Source organism: Alligator sinensis, unplaced genomic scaffold (assembly GCF_000455745.1).
Source record: "Alligator sinensis unplaced genomic scaffold, ASM45574v1 scaffold253_1, whole genome shotgun sequence".
In the NCBI taxonomy this organism is placed as follows: Eukaryota; Metazoa; Chordata; order Crocodylia; family Alligatoridae; genus Alligator; species Alligator sinensis.
This window is the reverse complement of record NW_005842147.1, coordinates 1,804,711-1,824,065: the sequence shown is the minus strand read 5'-3', so window position 1 is coordinate 1,824,065 and position 19,355 is coordinate 1,804,711. Positions and strand designations below refer to the sequence as shown.

Here is a 19,355-nt window from a genome sequence, read left to right as displayed (position 1 = left end):
ATTACCAAATAAAAAAGGTCCTATATCCAGAAAAACCCCGTTAATTTATTAAAAGCAAAACAAGCACACAAAAAGCACTTTGCAGAGGGAGATATAAAACATCACACATTGAATAGGCAGTGTTTTAAACAGAATTTTCCCTTCCATTAGCTCTCTATATTTTCCTTGAATTTTCTTGAGCTCAGTCTAATGTCCATTGACATTTTTTCTATCAATGGTACTTCAGTAGCCTACACCTCATACATGTACAACCTCCTGGCACCCTCTCCCCTCCATCTTTGCCAACTGCATTCAGGCTATGTGGTAAAGACATGAAAAACTACCAAAATAAAAGCCTGCTTTATTATCTCAATCCAAGTGCAATCACTGCCGGGGGACTGCTAATCTTTTCATAAGGAATACTTCCTAATAAGAATTGATGTTAAGCAAGAAGGGGAGAAGGAACAAAGAGAACAAGCCCAGCTCCTGGCTGAACTAGTAAAAAGAGTCATTATCTCTTGATACTGCAGGACATTTCACCCCTTGCAGCTCACTGGGACTCTGCTAGCAAATTATGCTCCCAAGTAGGACATTTGAAATGGCAATGCTAGTAAAAATTGCAAATTTTTTTTTGTTTGCTCTCTAAAAGAATGATGCACTGAGTAAATAACTATCTTTTGAGCTTTTCATTAGAGTAAACAGCTTATTTGGCTGATACTCAGAGTTTGAATTGAGTTGTTACTACAAATTGTTCTGTATGCAAGAGCTAGTGCATGTGTTTGCTGTTGCCAACCATTTCATGTTACTTAGGGGAGTTCTACATTTTCTACTATGATTCTTCTGGCATGGTAATCTGACCGGCATGCACAGAGTTGCCAGAAATGAAATATCAATCCCTGCAATTTGATTCTCCTGCCACAAGGCAGTGTTCTAATGTCTGCTGTGTGGATAGCTCTGTGTGGCACAGAGGGGTTCCACTAGTTGCTCAGTTCCAGGGACCTGGCTGCACAGTGGCCTGGGGGAGGTAGCAAACAAAATGACCACAGCACCAAAAGTACACCATACAACTGACAGTTGAAGCCCATGGCAGACCTAGCAGGAGGTCGGTGTTAAAGAGGGCTGGCAGAGATGGATGGTAGTACTACTTTTATGCTTGACATTATCCATTATTGCAAGGTTTGAAACTTTACAAGCACCACCATTCATCAAAGGAATAAAAAATAAAAAAAGCCCTGCCCCTTCCTCATCTCAGCACACAAAGATCACAGGCATGGTTGGATCTAGGATTTTGAAAAAGGGGGTGCAGATGATGTGGCACATTATCACATATCATACACCACACATTTTTCTTCAGTTAAGGAGAAACTAGAAACTATACTAGTATGCTAGGGGACTAGCACTATATTATTTAAGTTAAGATCAAAGCAAAAACAAATATAACTATTGGAATGTGCCTCAATTTGCTAGATTATATATAAATTTAAAAAGCCCAACAAACTGGCAAAAAATAGTCAAAATAGTCAAAAGATAGTGTGTCATTAGTCCCATAGTCATTATAATTAAGCATATGTCTCTTATTTGGATTTATAACACAAAAGCTATCCTTTTTGTACATCTTGACAATGCCCCCAATATTTCACTGTCAGCCATTTTTATACCCAAGTTAATATTATAACACCTGAGTTAAGGTTTTAACACCTGAGTTAAGGTTTTGGCTAACAGAGGGCTAAATGGCTAACAAATGGCTAACAGAGCTAAATTGCAGAAGAAAGGATAATTTGAATAGTGGAACACCAAGAACATTAAAAAGGTTCATTAAAGGCCATTAACACCTATGGAGTAGACAGAGATTAGCAGGAATCAGGGAGATAACAATGAGCCATAAAGTCAGTTGACTCTGTCAGCAGTGCCTAAATAGAAATGTTGCTGTCCCTCTCAGGCAGTTGCTTTTAAAGTTTGGGTGGAGCAAGAATCCAAGGGGAGGGCATATGTACCACTGCACCTTCCCTGGATCTGCCCCCGGGCATAGGCATAGATTGACTTTGCCGCAATACAAGGCAGGAGTTAGTTTTATTTATATCAGAATATAAGCAAGCAGAACGTGTGACACACACAAACTTCTCTTCTTAGACCTTCTGGATTTGTTTGGTAACAAAGTCTGGAGTATTTAACTGGAACATTATTTAGCCATTTGAGTGCTAAGGGTTGTGACAGAGAGAGAGAGAGAGAGAGAGAGAGAAGGGGCGAAGTGGGAAGAAAGAGAGAGTGAGACAGCATGTCCACAAAAGCCCAGCAAACAACCAATCACACTAAACACAGGGATGGCATTTTTGGCTGGCGGCTAATACTCAAGTTATTTTCAGGGCCTATGTTATAATGATATGATTAGTTTCTTAAAATATTTTTTCTTAATAAAAAGTACAGTACTAAGACCTATATACTGCTGGGCTAAAAAAAAATCATTCATGAAATATGTATTTCCATGTATTAGTAACACCACCACCAGGTTTTCCCACAGTATATTTTAGTATTATCATTGGACGTTTTAATATTTAATGCCAATAACAATGGGCAAAGATGGGAAGAAAGGACAATGCACAAGGAAAGCAAAGTGGAAGATCCAGGGCTGACACAACACGAGATAATGTCGCCTGATCAATACAGCCTCACTGGTTTCTTTTGCTCTCTTTCTCTGACTTTCTGTATCCATCTGCCATCTCTTATACTTAGACTGGAAATTCTATAAGATGGGAACAGCTTATTGCTCTGTGTTTGTACAGCACCTAACATAATGGCATGCTGGATCAGGTCCATGACTGAGTCCCATAGACACATTCAAAATTACAAATAAGTGGGAAGGAAGAGACAGGAGAAAGGGAAAAGAATTCTGTAGTGGCTCCCATGGCTTATTGCGATCTGGCCAGAACCTTTCATTGGTGCAGAGAAAATGATGTCTGCATGTGACATTAAATGATGTAATACAGCCCTCATTTAAACAAACTAAACAGTGTAAAAATGCTGATACAATTTGAATTATTAGATTAAAAAAAACCCTTTTCTAATAGAGAATCCCTTTCTGCTTTTGAGTTAACCCTTTGACTATTATACCTCTAATACACAGCCTATTTATCCCAAGGCTCTGACAGCCACCTAATTTCCTCGGCCCGGGAAGCTGAATAGGACTACCCCTGGAGCCAGTTAATGCGACACCTTCAAAAGATGGAGAAATCATTGATGAACAATACCTAACTCTGCTAACACCCTGCCCTTTGCAGGCCCAATGGGCAAGAAAATCCAGAATCTCTCCACATATTATGATCACCAACACCTTAATTAAGAAAGTATACAGGATAATTACTTAAAACAACAGTGCACTACCACCCTCCAGTCCCTAACCATGCCATATCAGACTAGGATCTCCTCCTTGTGGAGCTGATATTTAATCAACATAGCCATAAACAGGGAGACACAAGCAGAAAGTATCTAGCTGCATTAGAGAGAGAAAAGGAAATGTTGAAGATCTGGCTGGCAGATTAAAGAATATGGGTCTTTTTTGGATCATTGAGCCGATCCTAATACAAAAGTACCTGCTCTTGGAGGAAACATAACATCCTGAATGCTTACTCCTAAGGTTTATAATTCATCACATCATTTCCTACTAATGTGGTATATTAAAAGTCTCCATTATAAGGCCAATTGTTGCAGCAGGTATTAAAGTGCACTTAACATAAGGACAAACTCAAGTTTACGGAGCCTAATTTCCAGGGTAATCATGGATTCATGAGCAGTTCCTGTGGCTAGGTACAGACATCCAGTTTCAACTGGGAGAACTGTTGTTCTTTTGGAAGAAACCAATATACAGACCAGAGATTTTCAACATTTTTCAGATCCAGGGCATCCTTTGGAAAATGCCAGCTTTTAGTTTTCACTCATTTTTTAACTAGAGGTAAATAATGGAACAATTCTTCTGTTGGAAAGAACTCAGAAATTCCACAAGGAATTTAAAAGCCAATGGCTGGAGTGAGGCTCTGGGAAAGTCTTTTTGACCTGGCTTTTGTCTCCTGTCTCGCTGCCCAGTCATGTGGACAGGGAAGTGATTTACAAGACAGTGGCTGAGATTGGGGTTCAGGGATCCAAGTCTTGCTCCCACTTGCTGGCTTTTAAATTGCCACCTCATTGCAAAGGAAAGCTGGGAGCTGGCTTGGGGAGACTTCTTCAGAGCTCTGCTCCCAGCTTTTAAATTGTTGAACTACTGCTCAGCTGGGTGGTGGGGTGGCAAAGGGAAGATGGCAGGTTCAGGGAGCTGAGTTGATGAAAGCCATCATAAGCCCATATACCCAACCCCTGCAGTTTTTAAATTACCACCTCTGCCACTCAGTTGATTGATGGGGGCACACGGGGAAGCCGGAGGGGCTGAGAACTGGGCATGTGGAGGCCTCCCCCAGCCCAGCTCCCTAGCTGATTTGGAGATGTGTGGAGTGAGGCAGACTGCTGGTCAAGGCCAGCCAGACTTGGGAGCCTTGCCAATGCAGCAAAAGACCCACACCTTGCCCCACACTGCTCTGGGTCAGCCAGCAGCAGCACCAAAGAGTCAGGTTGCCATGGTCCTGCTACAGTGGCTCCTGGACTCTTGCTGCAGTGGCTGAGCACCCCATTCCCCACCTCCTCCAGAGCAGTGCAAGGAGAGGGGCTATTCTCCTCAGCAGGAGACAGGGTGAGAGAACCAAGAGGGTTCCCACCATGGGAGAATGCCCTCCCCCCTGTCAAGTACATGCCAGAATGCCTGCTCCACTGTCAAAAGCTTGTCTGTGAAGCTCTCTAGCCATGGGGCTGGAGGAGCATCTGTGTAGTCCAGCTCCCAGCTTATTTTTCTACTGGAAGAAATTTCTTTCAGTTGAAATTAATGTCTGTATGCAACCCATGTGCCAGCTTGCTAAGCACCTGTCCCTTGTTAGCTCACTTTAATTTGATTGTTTTTCCATATCTTTAGATGTGGTCTAATGCTTATTCTTTTCACCACATGCTATAGCATGTTTCTATTAATTAACTTTATTAATATGATTTATCATTTCCCAAATCAAGATCTTTAGCTTAAGGGGCATATTTTAATCTCTACACATGTTTTGAGCTGTTCACACATGTTCCAGTATACTGAGATGCTAGCATGCCCCTTAGCTATGTATTCCTAGAAAATGAATAGTTTTGATTATTCTGTGTGTATGCAATTGAAACACATTTTTATTTACCTCAGAGTGACTCCCATGGCAGCTTGTGTCTTTCAGAAAGAATATGCAATATTCCAAACCTTTTATAACTTTTTAACATAGAGAGCAGTTTTCTTGAAACCGATGCAGTTCTCCCAAAGACATTTAATTCTGTTAAATATGTAATGTAAAGGCCCAAGTGATCTTTAAATATTTACATATAGCAATCCACATTTGAAATTATCACGCTGATCTGCAAACACTGACAGTTGTGCACAAAAACCAGATTGTTGTGTGTGTAGCAAAGCAACTTGCTTTTACCAATGTAGCAGCTATGCCTAAGGGCGATGCATAGGGGGTGCATGTGGGTGCACATGCACCCCCTACAAAAAGGCACCGCCAACACTGTTGGCAGTGCCTGTGGGCAGTCGCCACTCACCACCCGGGTGCTGACACTGCTGGTGGTGTCTGCAGGTGGTCAGTGATCCCTGCTGGCCACTACCGGCTGTAGGTGGTCGCCAACCCCTGGTCGGCGCTCGCCACCCACTATCCCCACCACCAACAGTGCCGGCAGCATCTGCAGGAGCTCCCACTTACCGCCACCATGCTCCCACCATCGCCATGCCCCCCCAGCCACCAGAAGCAAGCATTGTTCATGGCTATGCCTATAAATATGCCCAGGTACATTCAAAAGGTGGCTTGAGGTAGAATGTAAATCGGCCTCATGTCTGACTGCTTTATGGGAGTCTTCTATCTTAATCTACTGTTCATCAATTGTCAAATAGGCCAGACTACAGTGAACAAAAAGGGAATCTGTGGTGACAAAGGGAGGTTAAATGCCTCGCCCAAGAAGCAATTTCTCCATTTTACAATCAATAACTGATAAAATGAAATGTATTCCTATCAGTCTGCTTCCTTTAACTATTTGGGCTGCTATCTGATTTGTTTCCTTTACAGAATTTATAAGGTCATCCAACCTGAACAACTGTTATTCTTGTGATTAACTCCCTACAATCAGCAGACTCAAACTGTTAAGATTGATGATCAGATTTATCAAGGTGGAAATGTATGAGCTGGTTCCAAGTGGAGCATTAAGTAGCAAAAGAAAAAACAAGCTATTTTCTTCTTTTAGAGTTTGTACATTAACGTTTTAAACAGCTTTCCTTGTTTTAGCTGCCAACTATTTCACAATTTTTAAAATTAAAATATGTCCTTTTTTTAGCCAAAATAGAAAACTGTCTGGATTCTATGTGGTTATCCTATTTTTGGAGTTATATAAATTCTATTTTTATTATTGACATATGTTGTTTTATAATTTCTACTTCAATCATACATTATATAGATATTATAATAAAAATGTGTGTGTATATATATAGAGGTATAAAATATAAAGAGGTATATATATTAATTATTTCTTATATATAGTCTACTATATAAGACTATATAGAGTCTTATATATATAAGAATTATATATATAATTATATATTTTATAAGAATTATTAATTTATACACACATGATTTTTTATATATAAGAATTATTTAACCCAACACCAAAATGTAGCTGTTCAGCAAATACACCAAAGCCATGTAACAATTTAAGCTAGGAAATGAAAGCTACTACATTCCACTGAATTTAAAGAAGGAAGTAAAGCCAAAACTCATTATTCTTTCTTGTGTTAACAATCTGATCTAGAGATTAATTTGGGCAAATATGGAGGATCATAGGGTGGGGATGAGGGGATCGTGGAATTTGCAGTCCAGTTACATAAATTGATTTGGATTCCATGGGGAAAGAACTGGAGAAACACACACCAGAATGGATATGTAGAGTGACAGCAGATAGCAGGGGTCTGGGTGGTTACAGGAATAATAGAGATGTTCACTGATTAATAGCACCTCTATCTGAAATACAGATCTTTAAAGTAATGTAAAGTGAATCACTTTCCATTTACCGAGTGACCAGATGGATACTTCCTGGGAGATTTCTGTCTACTTTAAATTTGCATCTGTCTATAATTCAGGTAAGAGCATCAGCAGACACCTCTCTTCATTCAAAATAACAAAAATAAATAATTTTGGCAAATTTAGAAGCTGGAGATCCAATGGTAACTATTTGCTTTTGGGCAGAACGCAGTCAATTTGTATGTATCTACTACATCGAGGCACAATTCTTCTCTCACATACAGGGCACAACATCCATTGGACTGGAGTAGGCAGGGGCAGATCCAGCGGGGAGGTACTGGTACAGTTTCACCTTACCTTTCACCCAAAGTTTAAAACCAACTGCTTGGCAGTGGCAGCAGCGTTTCTAGTCAGGCAGTGCTGAGGGAGTCAATTGACTAGATGGCTCATGATAATCTACTTGATCCTTTCTAAACTCTTCATGCCACAGGTGTTAATGACCCTCTCTTTTTTTAATGGTCTTGAAGTTCCACCAATCAAGCTATTCTTTGTTCTGCAATTCTACTATGGTAATGAAGCACCTAATTTGTGAAATACGTGCTTCATTACAGAAACAAATATAACTTTATTGGAATGAGTTAAAACAAGCCCTGCAGACTTTTTTTAACTCATTCCAATAAAGTTATAGTTGTTTTTGCTGCAATACAGCCCTAAGCCTCTGGAAGATTAGTAAAGCTACCACAGTAGTTTATTTTTAACTGGAGAAAAATATGTGTTGTTTCACTTGTGATGAACCACATCATCTGCCCCCCTGTTTTCACAATTCTAGTACTTCCTGTGGAGGTAGGTACTTAAGAAACACCATTTGCTGCATACTGTCTTCTTTATTCTTTTTTAAAAAGTCTGGTCCTGAGTGCATTGCTCAAGGTCTCACACAGTCTGTGGAAGATGCAGGAACTTAATGCAGATTTCTCCATAGCTCAGCATTTTAACTACAGGGCTGTCTCTTTCAGTGGGACAAGACTGATTGCTCAACTGCAATTTGCAATCTTCAGGGCTCTCTCTTACCACCCCCTCTGGAAGGACAGGGGCAATTTACATAAATAGCCCTGGGGGTCCTCTGAAACATAGGGCTTTCTTCATTCAATTGAACTAGGAAAAAAGAATGCCGTTCAACTTAGACACTATCATCATTAAAACACAGCCCAGTTTATTTTTGCCACACAACATTCAAATATCTCCTTCTGCTGGACCCCTGCCTTCTCCCCTTCTAAGCCAGGATTTGCGTCAGCTTGTTGCCACAATCTTATTTTCTGTGTGACATATCTACACAGCTCAACATGCGAAGAGACAGTCTCCAACACTGTTGCGGCTGTGAAGGAGCTGTTGCTTTGGGCTCTCTTTCCTTCTGTTAATAAGAGCTAATGATAAAAGTTACAACTGCAGACCAAAGAATTAGAAGATAACTTTGAGTAAAGCCTAATTTTACTGTCTGTCCATTTGTTCCTGAACCAGGATTATCCAATTGGTGGCTTACAGGCCATGTCCAGCTCCTGAGGGGTTAATCTGAAATCCCCAGGCCTGGATGCCTCTCCCTCATTCACAGGCGACTAGTAGTGGGGGCACAGGGGGCATTTCTCCCCCGCCCCCTGAGATCAACCCCCGATTCAGCATCACTCAGGACAGGACAGGGTTTTTTTTGCTGTTGGGGGGGGGCACTAACCCACGGCACAGAAGTATAGGAGTGGATATGGGGCTTTTGGCCCGCCCACAAATTGTGCCCCCCCAGACTCAGGAGGCACCAGTCACCCCTGCCCCCATTGCTTTCCTACTATTGCCTTTGGAGTCTCCTCTGGCTTTCCATCCCTCCTCCAGCTTCCACTTTGTGTCTCTGTGCCTGGGGGTAAGGCAGGGTGGGGCAGCTAACTGGGTTGGGGTTGGGGGAAGACCATGCAGTGCAGAGCAGCACAGCATGGTGCAGTGGGGAGGGGTGGGAAGGGGAGAGGGCATGTGGCACAGTGCAGAGCACCAGGGCATGGGCGCATAGTATGGTGTGGCATGCTGCCCAAGCAGCATATGGCTAAGAAGCAGGTGGCCAGAGGCCTGAAGCCCTTAACAGTAGCATAACTAGGGATGGGTGAGTTAGGAGGGGTACTGGAATAATGCCCCAACTCTCGCAAAATTCTCATGGTGGCAGTATACCCATGCCGACAGTCCCTGGCTACTTCTGCTTTAACAGCAACAGCTGAGGAAGGCAGAGCAGGCGGTGGCAGCAGCAGTAGCTCAGTGGGGGACTGGTCAGTGGGGGACTTGGCATGGGTTAGTCAGCAGTGCCTATCCCTCTCCCTTCCCCGCCACACCCTGCTCTTGGAACTGGGTGCCCTCCCTGCTCTTGAAGCCTATTCCCCTCCTCCCCCCCGCCCCCCCAAGGATTGTTCTGGCTACCAACTCTGTTTGTTACACCACTGGCCCCTAGTTGCTCATATACTGGACAGCCCTGTCCTAAATGATTCTAGGATGGAGAGAGAATAAAAATACTCATGAGAAATAGGTACAGAATAGTCACTCAGTTATGACTGTCAGGGGCCATCTTGCAGCCAGTCTGTGCTTGAACAAAGCCTCAGTCTCAGGGGGACTGTAATGCCATTTAAATAATAAATCACTTTAAAAAAGCTACCTCTTCTCACAGCAACATTTTTTAATAAATAAAAATGATGCCTTTACACTCTTTGCTTCCCTCAGGCCTTTTAAAGAACCTTTGTGCATTTCAAAACATTGAACAATCCCTGGCTTGTTGGTAAAGGCAGGCAGTGCAGTGTAACTACAATTACTGTGTCACTGAATAATGTGTGTGCTGTCACAGTGGTGACTCAGAGTGAGATTTAGCATTTCTTCAACATGGCCACATGTGACTTAGTGCCCAAATTCAGATTTAGAGCAGCTGATGTGAGAAACAGCAATTGGGAGGCAACAGAGAGCAGTGTGGGCACAGGTAGTTTCATAGTTGGTAGGGTCGGAAGGGACCTAAGCAGGTCATCAAGTTTGACCCCCTGCCATGGGCAGGAAAGGATGCTGGGGTCAAACAACTCCAGCTAGGTGATTATCTAGCCTCCTTTTGAAGACCCCCAGGGTAGAAGCGAGCACCACTTCCCTTGGAAGTTGGTTCCAGCTCCTAGCCACCCTGACTGTGAAGTAGCGCCTCCTGATGTCTAGTCTGAACCTACTCTCAGTCAACTTATGGCCGTTATTCCTTGTTACTCCCGGTAGTGTTTGGGGGAACAGGGACTCTCCCATTGGCTGTTGGTCTCCCTGGGCAAGTTTATAGGTGGCCACCAGATCCCCTCTCCGCCTTCTTTTGTGGAGGCTGAACAGGTTCAGGTCCCGCAGCCTCTCCTCGTAGGGCCTACCCTGCTGCCCCCTGATCATGCGGGTGGCCCTCCTCTGGACCCTCTCGATGCTATCCACATCCCTCCTGAAGTGCGGTGCCCAGAACTGGATGCAGTACTCCAACGGTGGTCTGACCAATGTTGCATAGAAGGGGAGGACCACCTCCCTGGACCTGCTCGTGATGCATCTGTGGATGCATGACAAGGTGCAGTTGGCCTTCCTGACCGCGTCTCCACATTGGCGGCCCATGTTCATCTTGGAATCGCTAGTGACTCCAAAATCCTTTTCTGCCTCTGTGCTGACAAGTAGGGTGTTCCCCAGCCTGTAGGTATGCTGCTGGCTCTTCCTCCCCAGGTGCAATACCTTGCACTTGTCTGTATTGAAACCCATCCTGTTCTCATCTGCCCACCTCTGTAACCTGCCCAGATCTAGTTGTAGCCTGTCCCTCTCGTCTAGCGTGCTCACTTCTCCCCGTATTTTAGTGTCATCCGTGAACTTGAACAAGGTACTTTTCACCCCCTCGTCCAAGTTGCTGATGAAGATGTTGAACAGTGAGGGCCCGAGGACCGAGCCCTGGGGAACCCCGCTGCCCACATCCGTCCAGGTTGAAAATGACCTGTCCACCACCACTCTCTGGATGTGGCCCTTCAGCCAATTTGTGACCCATCTGACAATGTAGGCGTTGACACCACAGTTGCTTAATTTTTTAATGAGGATGGGGTGAGAGACAGTGTCGAAAGGCCTTCCCAAAGTCCAGAAAGACTACATCCACCGCGACACCTGCATCCAAGGATTTTTTGACCTGGTCGTAGATCTGTTGTGCTGTCCTGCAAAGGGAAGTGGCAGATACAGGCCCTGTTCCATCTGTCAGCAGCACGGTATGGAGTACAGGGGGCACAGTGGTGCTGAAAGTGCCAGCACTCTATTCACTGCATGGTGACTTCAACAATGGCTAGTCTATTTTGCAAGCATAAATGATGCCATGGTGTAACCATACTCAAATATTTGTTAACATTTTATATAAAAAATTAATTTTTTTGACAGAACTCTTACTAACACAACCAAGGACCTATCTCTGTCAATGTGATGATGCTAATCTCCTCCAATCACATCTCTCTCTATCAGGTCTGTCAAGCTGAAAAATGCATCTGACTTACATAATAACCTAGTTGCCTTTTATTGCCTTATATATTCAGAGAGAAGCAAAATCCTGTTTTGCAGATATGTCAAACTTATCTGAAAGTTATTTGACTATCCAAACATCCAGGGCCCTGGCTGTTATGCAAATGTTCCAGATTTACTGGGCTTTAATATTGATGACATTTCTGTGATATTTCTGGTCAAATCATACCTGAACTGATGCCATAACTTCTCTTTGTCTTTCCCCAATTTGTCAAGTTCCCCCTCCTACTCTCTCCATTTTATTCTATCTTCCTTTTTCCCACCAGCTCACCCTTTGTCCTAGGTGTGAGCACTCTCCCTCCTTTTCATACACATGTACATAGAAATACACAGGAAACAGGACTTGATTTGAACAACTCAGAAACTCCCACTGTGGACATATGATGTTTCAAGATTATGTGGTGAGCTTTTATTTCATAGATATTCACTAAAATCTATTGATCTCCCAATTCCTTGGTTTCTAGACAATGTTTTCAGTCCAGTTGCGGTAGACACAACTTATACAGGATGAGTGGGCACAGACGATTAACTTCCTCTCCAAAACAATAGGTGACAATGACCATCTGTCAAGTCTGCCATTCAATAGAGATTTGTCTTTTAGCATCACATAGCTAAATCAGAAATAAGCCAGTGATTTTTTGAATCATCTGAGATTTTATTATGCTACATACACATATGTAGCATAATACACACGTACACGTGTGTGTATATATATACACATTTTTGCCTCAATCTGTTTTCAGACATCATGTCATTTGTCTTTTGATATGGACAATATATGGTCTGTATTGTCTCAAATCAGATTTTCCAGTGTTCTGTAATGTGTTATAGAGGGAATACATCTAGAGCTAGAGAACAAAATCTAATGCAGAACATTCTGCTATATGTGGCCTGTATGTTTTTGACCATGGGGCAAAGCATATACAACGGCTTATTTATAAATCAACAGATTATCTAGTTGCCTCTTCCTCAAATAGAAGAGGACAGCAGGTATATGACAAGCTTATGTGTGCATATTAGAAAGAAACTCTCTTGTTGGCCATCTGATTAGCTGCTGATTTTTAATTCCTAAGTCTGTGGCTGGAGCTAGGAGGGAATCATGGCTCCCCAGTTCCATCTCTGGTAGGCTTCAAAGGACGCACTGAGCGCAGTGATGCTCAGACATAACTCTGACAATGGCATGTGGGTGGCAGGGGCACATCCCATGCTCCAGAAGTGGCTGTTCCAACAGGCTTGCCCAGAGGGGGACAATGGGACATTCCTCTGGAACATGCTCCTGAGGGCAGCATTTGCTTACTCCACACAATGTACTTGTAGCCCATGGTTATGACGTGACTTTGTTCTGATATGGGGAGGAGGATATTGTGACAGCTGCAGTGCTGCTTTATAATAAAGTTATGACTGCTGAGAACACTGAATATTATGAACGCTGTATGTGACCTAGTAAGTGAAGGGAAATTACTGTGTGTTAGGTTATTAGATTTTCCTGTATGGATATATTGATTTAACAGTGAAGAGGGGGTACTAGGAAGAGCGAACAGGAAAGCAACACACAAGATCTGGGTGAGGACACTAGCACATTACATACTTAAAAAAACCAACAACTGATAAATCCATTAACTTCAAGAACACTGTCTGGTCTCTAATAAAGTATCAACCCTTTTTTTGAAAGCGCGGAGCTCAAAAGACCACTAGAGAGTCTAAAAGCCCAACTCAAGGGGTATGTGTTAGGTTAGCAATTGTCTAGGGAGACAGGCAGGCTCAGGTTGGGAGCATCTTTGCTGAGGGAATCTAAAGACATAGAGAGCCTTCCTGGTTTCAAAGAACAGCCAGCCTCTGGGGAAGAAAGTGAGAATGGTATGGTTTCTTATTTTTAAAGCAAGTTTTTTTTCTGGATTCTTTTGTTCTAAATAAAAAAAAATACTTGGCTCACTGTGGGCCGTTTGGTCTCTACTACCATCATTGCTCCCTGAGGAAATGGCACTACTGAATTTGAGCTTAAATCAGACCTAATGAGATAATCATGATTACTACCAGGGAGGCTGCCCTCTGACACCCAGACTGAGCACAGGAGACTCTTGATTCCACCTTGAGCCGGGTGATGGCAGTAACCTGAGATCTACAGCAAGATGCACTCTGAGAAATCAGGACTGGTCAGAGGTGCAGATTACTTGTTAACTGAAGGCTGTAAGGTCCTTCCTGCATAGCTATGGATGTCAGTAGACACAAAATACAAAGGACGAGAAGTCTGTGAACAGCTGAGCATGAGAAATAAAGATGATTCCAAACATACGTGTTGAAAACCAGGTGCATATTAAAGAAATGTTGTCTATGTCAGATCTTCAGCTGTTGTAAACCAGTGTAGTTCCACCGTTATCTATAGTCCACCATTATAGACTATAATGTTTTTGGCAATTGAAGATTTGGCATATGGCCCCTACCCCAATCTCAAATTTGATTACATACTAAAGGACTGTATTTTATTTCACTGTTAATGAAGTTTTACTGCTAGGTATCACATCCCAAAACAGTTCATTCTGGGTTGGCTAGAGGGAGGATTCCCTTTAATCATGTATTGACACTACTGCATCTGAACAGCTGGGAAGTAGTATGTGGTCCATCCAGTAACTGAAATGTCTACATTCTCTTCTTGCCTTTGCCATGTTCCTTTTTTCAATCTTTAGCAAGCGGTTTTACTGTTCAGAGGCTTAGTTTCCTGATTTTTAATATGGTGATAGTGGTATTTACTCACTATAAATGTACTAAGTATTATTATTATTATAGACCACACAAGTCCTAGTTTTATACTGGACTAAGGTAATATTCAAGGAGTATGCCTAATGGGACAAATTCTGCTATAGGTTGTTTTCTGTGCATCCCTACTTACTGCTCTAAGGCTACTGAGGTATAAGCCAGGCCAGAATTGGTTCCACAAGTCCAGTGGGAAACTGCTAATTGGTTAAGTTTGCTCTGGTGCCTGGGTACCAGTTGACAAATGCAATAATAGAGTCATAACCATTTTCTGAGAATGATTTGAGATTTAAAGGTTCCCAGCAATACTTAAATAGGATATGAGCAAATGGTTCAAAGCCAAATTCATTCCTAGTTCAATTCCAATAAAGCCAGTAGAATTACAGTAGGGATGATTTTGGTCCCATTTAATATGTCAGAGGTCAGTCTCTCAATACGTCTAACCATAAGCTCCTTTTTAAAGTAAACTACTCTTTTTGGACTTAAATTTGGACCTGCCAAATGCTGCAGCTAATGAGCTCTTCTTAACTAAAATATTGTGCAGAGTGTGTGTAAATGCTGCAGTATCCAAACAAGAATTTAGAGAAAATTAAGAGATCCAGTCCACTGCTGTCAAGGGTAACTATTTGCTTAACATTTTATTCTGTATTTTATGATTCTTCTGCAAATAATTTATATGATTTAATTGGCTGGTTATTTTTAAATCTTTAGGGACCACTGCCAGAGTGGTACACATTTTTCAGAAATGTTATTAAATTTGCCAGCTGCAATTTATATTCTGTATCTCTGCTCTTCCCTAAGGAGTATAAATGTTGTATTCCTTTACTTTTGCTTGAGAGTTGCAGTATTATGTTCCAATTTCAGAGTGATAGAAAAAGATGGCTGCAGAAATGAAATGTAACCATCATTCCAATCAGGAAATCAATTTAATATTTTGAGAATTATTTTTGAAGCCATGGAAGTGGTACCTTTTTGTACATCAAACTTAAGAAATTTCCTTCCATGTCAATAAACTACCCATCTCCCTAGCTGGACTCATACTCTGATATGGCATATTTTAGTACAAGTCACATTTCTAAGCTGTTACTGGTAAGACCTTTGACTTTCTACATTGTTTTGAAACATTTGTGGCGTTTTGTATTAGGAACCTGGCTACTGAAGACAAGATTCAAGCATCAAATCTGAGACTGTGAAGGAGCACAGAAAACAAAGGGAGTGTACTGGAGAAAAAGGGAGTGCCCCTTCCAGCCCTGCTATACTATGATTTTATGAAGGCTCCAGCTGTTGCCAACATTGGTTTTTTGAGTTATACAAGTCAAACCACAGAAACATATTGCTTCCCTATGGACAACGAACTGGAAAGGTGCTGGTTGAGACATTAATCATCTGGATAGGGGAATAAACAGTGGGTTGACATTCTTTTCAAACTATATAGCTAGTTTATTGATAGTCTTGAGTTAATGGACTACTGCAGTCAAAACACATTTTACAATGACTATGGAGTGGGTGGGGGAATCATAATGATACCATCATTAGATAAATCAATGGTGCCGCTTCATTTAGAGTACTACATGCAGGATTGTTCACTTCATCTCCAAAAGGATATTGAGAATTAGACAAGGTTCAGAGAAGGATAAAAATGATTAGGGACCTGAAAAAACTCTCATAGAGAGAGATGGAGAAGACCCTGTTTTCTGCAGAAAGGAGATGAATAAGAGAAGACATGTATATAAAATAATGAATGATGTAGGGAAGGTAATTTGGGAGTTTCTACTCTCTGTGATTCATAATACTAGAATCAAGCATAATAAATAGGTGCGTTGTATAAAACACGTGGTAGCAAATTCTAAGACGATAAAAGATTTTACTGATCAGAGCCTACTTCCTCATCACCATTTCGGATTCTGATTTACTATTATCTTGGAGTGCTGCTAACATGTTTATCAGCCTTGCCAATTGCTGATAAGATAAAAGCATTAGATTTAATACAGAATGCACAGATAACGGCAGCCTGAGAGAACACTTGAGCTTCTTACACTTTTTGCCAGGTGTGCTAGTATTCTGAATTAAGCAGACTGGATTCATTAAACATGAAGGATTCTTGTCAGTGACTGCCTCTTACCAGCAGCCCAAATCTAACACAGTAAGAGGTGGACCAGCTAGTGAGAATTAAAAAGGCCACAGACATGGAAGAGTCTGCAAAGTGAGACACTCCATCCCAACCTAATCCCCAAAGCCACGTTGTGAAAGATATAATAAACGTTCCTGATCAGGAAAACACTTAACTGCTTAAAGGTAACTCAGGAAGAAGGGTTACATGTCAGTCCTTCTGCAGTATCAATGATTTCGCAAGACAGTACAGCCCCTCCCTCTCTCCGCAAAATGCCTTGAGACTGTTCTTTTCAGTAGTGGGTAATCCATAAGAATGAAATAGAGCCAAGTATGGGGAATTATACAGAAGCACAGGTGAAATCTAGAGCCTTTAGTCTTTCCTCAGACTATGGGATGACTTTTCATGTATACAACACTGTAAACAGACTGACCCCAAATCTTCATAGAGCAAAGATGGAAGCTGTATCTTGTACTGTCTTCCACCTCTTTTTCCTCAGAAAATATTAGAAAAATGTTTGCCTCTTACCTTGTTAGCTTTGTTCCAATCTGCTGCCTCAGTTCGAGTCTTTCCTCATCAGTCTGCATTGGGAGGATGTTCTTCTCCTCCAGTTCTCTTTTGGAGGGCCTGTTACTAAGTTTGATTGCTAAGGAATCCTTCCTGCAGACTTTCATTGCCAGAGAACCTATGGAGGGAAAGACAGACTTTAACAAAGGAGATGTCACTGTCTTATACACTAGCATAAAGATAAATAATCAGGAAAACAAGAGCACAAAAACATAAATTAGGCCTTCAGGTACATAAGTGTGCATCTGTTTTAGTGGTGTCACTGTTTGGGCCAATGGGCTACAGAGGTTAAGATACAGATAAGACTCAAGTCTGGCCTCTTTAACTCCTCCCAAGTCATCTTGAATAGGTTGTGCCAAACTAAGAGTACCTGAGATTGAGGCAATGAAGAGACATCACATTTGTCCCAGAAGAAATAATTTTGTCCCAGAAAAAAGTGCGGTCATTCAGATGTCCACATCCATTGTCCCCAGGATAAACCCTACAAAGGTCTGTGGGATAAGAAGTGTTGACAGTTTGTCCCAAGACATCAGAAAGTATGTCTGAATGGTTTTCCTGGGATAATGTTATTGAATTATTTCCTGGGATTGCGTTATAGCACAAAGCCACCATGCATTCAGCTGCCTGCTAAACCCTGATTTGAAGAGTGATGCGAGTACATGTCAACCCTGAAACTTCTCTGTTTCAGGACAAACACAGACACAATTGGCCCTGGGACAAATGCAATATATGTTCTTAGTTTGAAAGTCTCACGCACAACATGGGCTGGATTCTGCTAGGAGAAAAGAGGGTGATTCTGTTTTGTACCTGTAAAGTAAATATGCATGCCAGTTATTAGTTGTTTTAAAATCATCTTTTTCTGAAAGACTTTGAACTACTGAAAATAAAAATGATTCATTTGCAAAAGGCTATTATAGTCAATATCACTGCCTGCAGGTTCTAGGACAGAAGAAACACAGGGCAGCTGAAACCCTGGATGAACTTGTAGGGTGAGAAGTGGTACATGACATTTATTAAACATGAAGGATTCTTGTCAGTACTTCTGGTCCACTTCTGGGTCCACCGGGGAGCATGCTGGGGGCCCCCCAATGTCCCCCCAGCTCAGTGATCAGGCATGGGGAGACCCTGAGTGCCCCTCCCCAGACCCAGGAGGCACCAATCGCTGAGCCAGGGGGTGTTGGGGAGGAGCATGTAGCAAATTCAGAAAAGTGCAGAAGTGTTTCTGGTTTCTAACTGCACTAGCAAGTCTCAAATTTAACTCATGTTATTATTAGTGGGTCTGATTCTCCATAACCTTGCACTACCTGGGACAGGTGAAGGAGCAAAATGATACCCAATAAAGGAACAGTGTTTTATGTACACCGTGCTGATATTAATATTTTCACCAAGTGCAGGGCAGTGGCAAATCAGGTCCCTATTGTAAGCAGGAATTTCACTCTGGGAGCATCTATACATTCATTAATGCACCTTAGTTACTGCACTTGCCTAATGAAGTACTAAATACACAGTAACTAGAGTTACTGCTCAGTAGCGCCAGTGCATGGTTATTTTGTGACGCTTACTACGCAATAGCTAAATCACAGTGTGCAGTGGCTATTAGCATGGTTTTTGACTGGCACGCCACTGTGCAGTGCTATTAGGCTAAGCATCTCATGTAGACACACCCTCTGTGTAATAGCTTAGGCTTTTGTAATCTCTTTCTGAACTTTAGTACGTTGGTGTAAGTCAGGAATAACTCCACAGGTGTCACTGGGATCACATTGGGTATAACACTGGAAAAGAGCCACAAATCAGGCTTCTGCTTTTGAAGTCAGTGCTTCCAGGACTAAATAATTAAAAACAAATATGAACACAGCACACAAAGGCTAAATGCAGCCCACCTTGTCAAATCTGTATTCTTAATGAGTGCAGGAAGTCAAGTAAATAGAACTGGCCCCATGGTCACAAACAGAACTGTGTACCTGTATTATTGTGATCTCAGTGCACATGCTTCTCCTACATGTATGATTCATGCCAGACAAGATAGCCATGCTATTCAGCCCCGTATATAATTAGCTATAATTTCAGAGCCAAAATCTAAGTCCTTCCTCATTTTTATTCAATTCTTACTTCGACAAAAATCCCAGAGCTAAATCCTGAAGCCTTTTCTCAGGCAAATACACGCTGACTTGAATAAGAGTTTACCTAAGGGTACGGCTGTCTGAACACTTTACTGCAGGGTAAGCTAGGCTGTGAACTTACGGTGCATTACAGACACTGTAGTAATTACCCAT

General features: G+C 42.0%; 1 protein-coding gene across 12 annotated transcripts in view; it reads right to left on the bottom strand.

The window, feature by feature from the left end:
• PHACTR1 (phosphatase and actin regulator 1) overlaps positions 1 to 19,355 on the bottom strand; it is a 471,624-nt gene that overhangs the window by 45,214 nt on the left and 407,055 nt on the right. For all 12 annotated transcript variants that reach the window (XM_025206234.1, XM_025206235.1, XM_025206233.1 and 9 more), the window contains one exon: positions 17,044 to 17,200. In XM_025206234.1, coding sequence (XP_025062019.1) covers positions 17,044 to 17,200 — 157 coding nt within the window. The remainder of the gene's footprint in view (positions 1 to 17,043; positions 17,201 to 19,355) is intronic.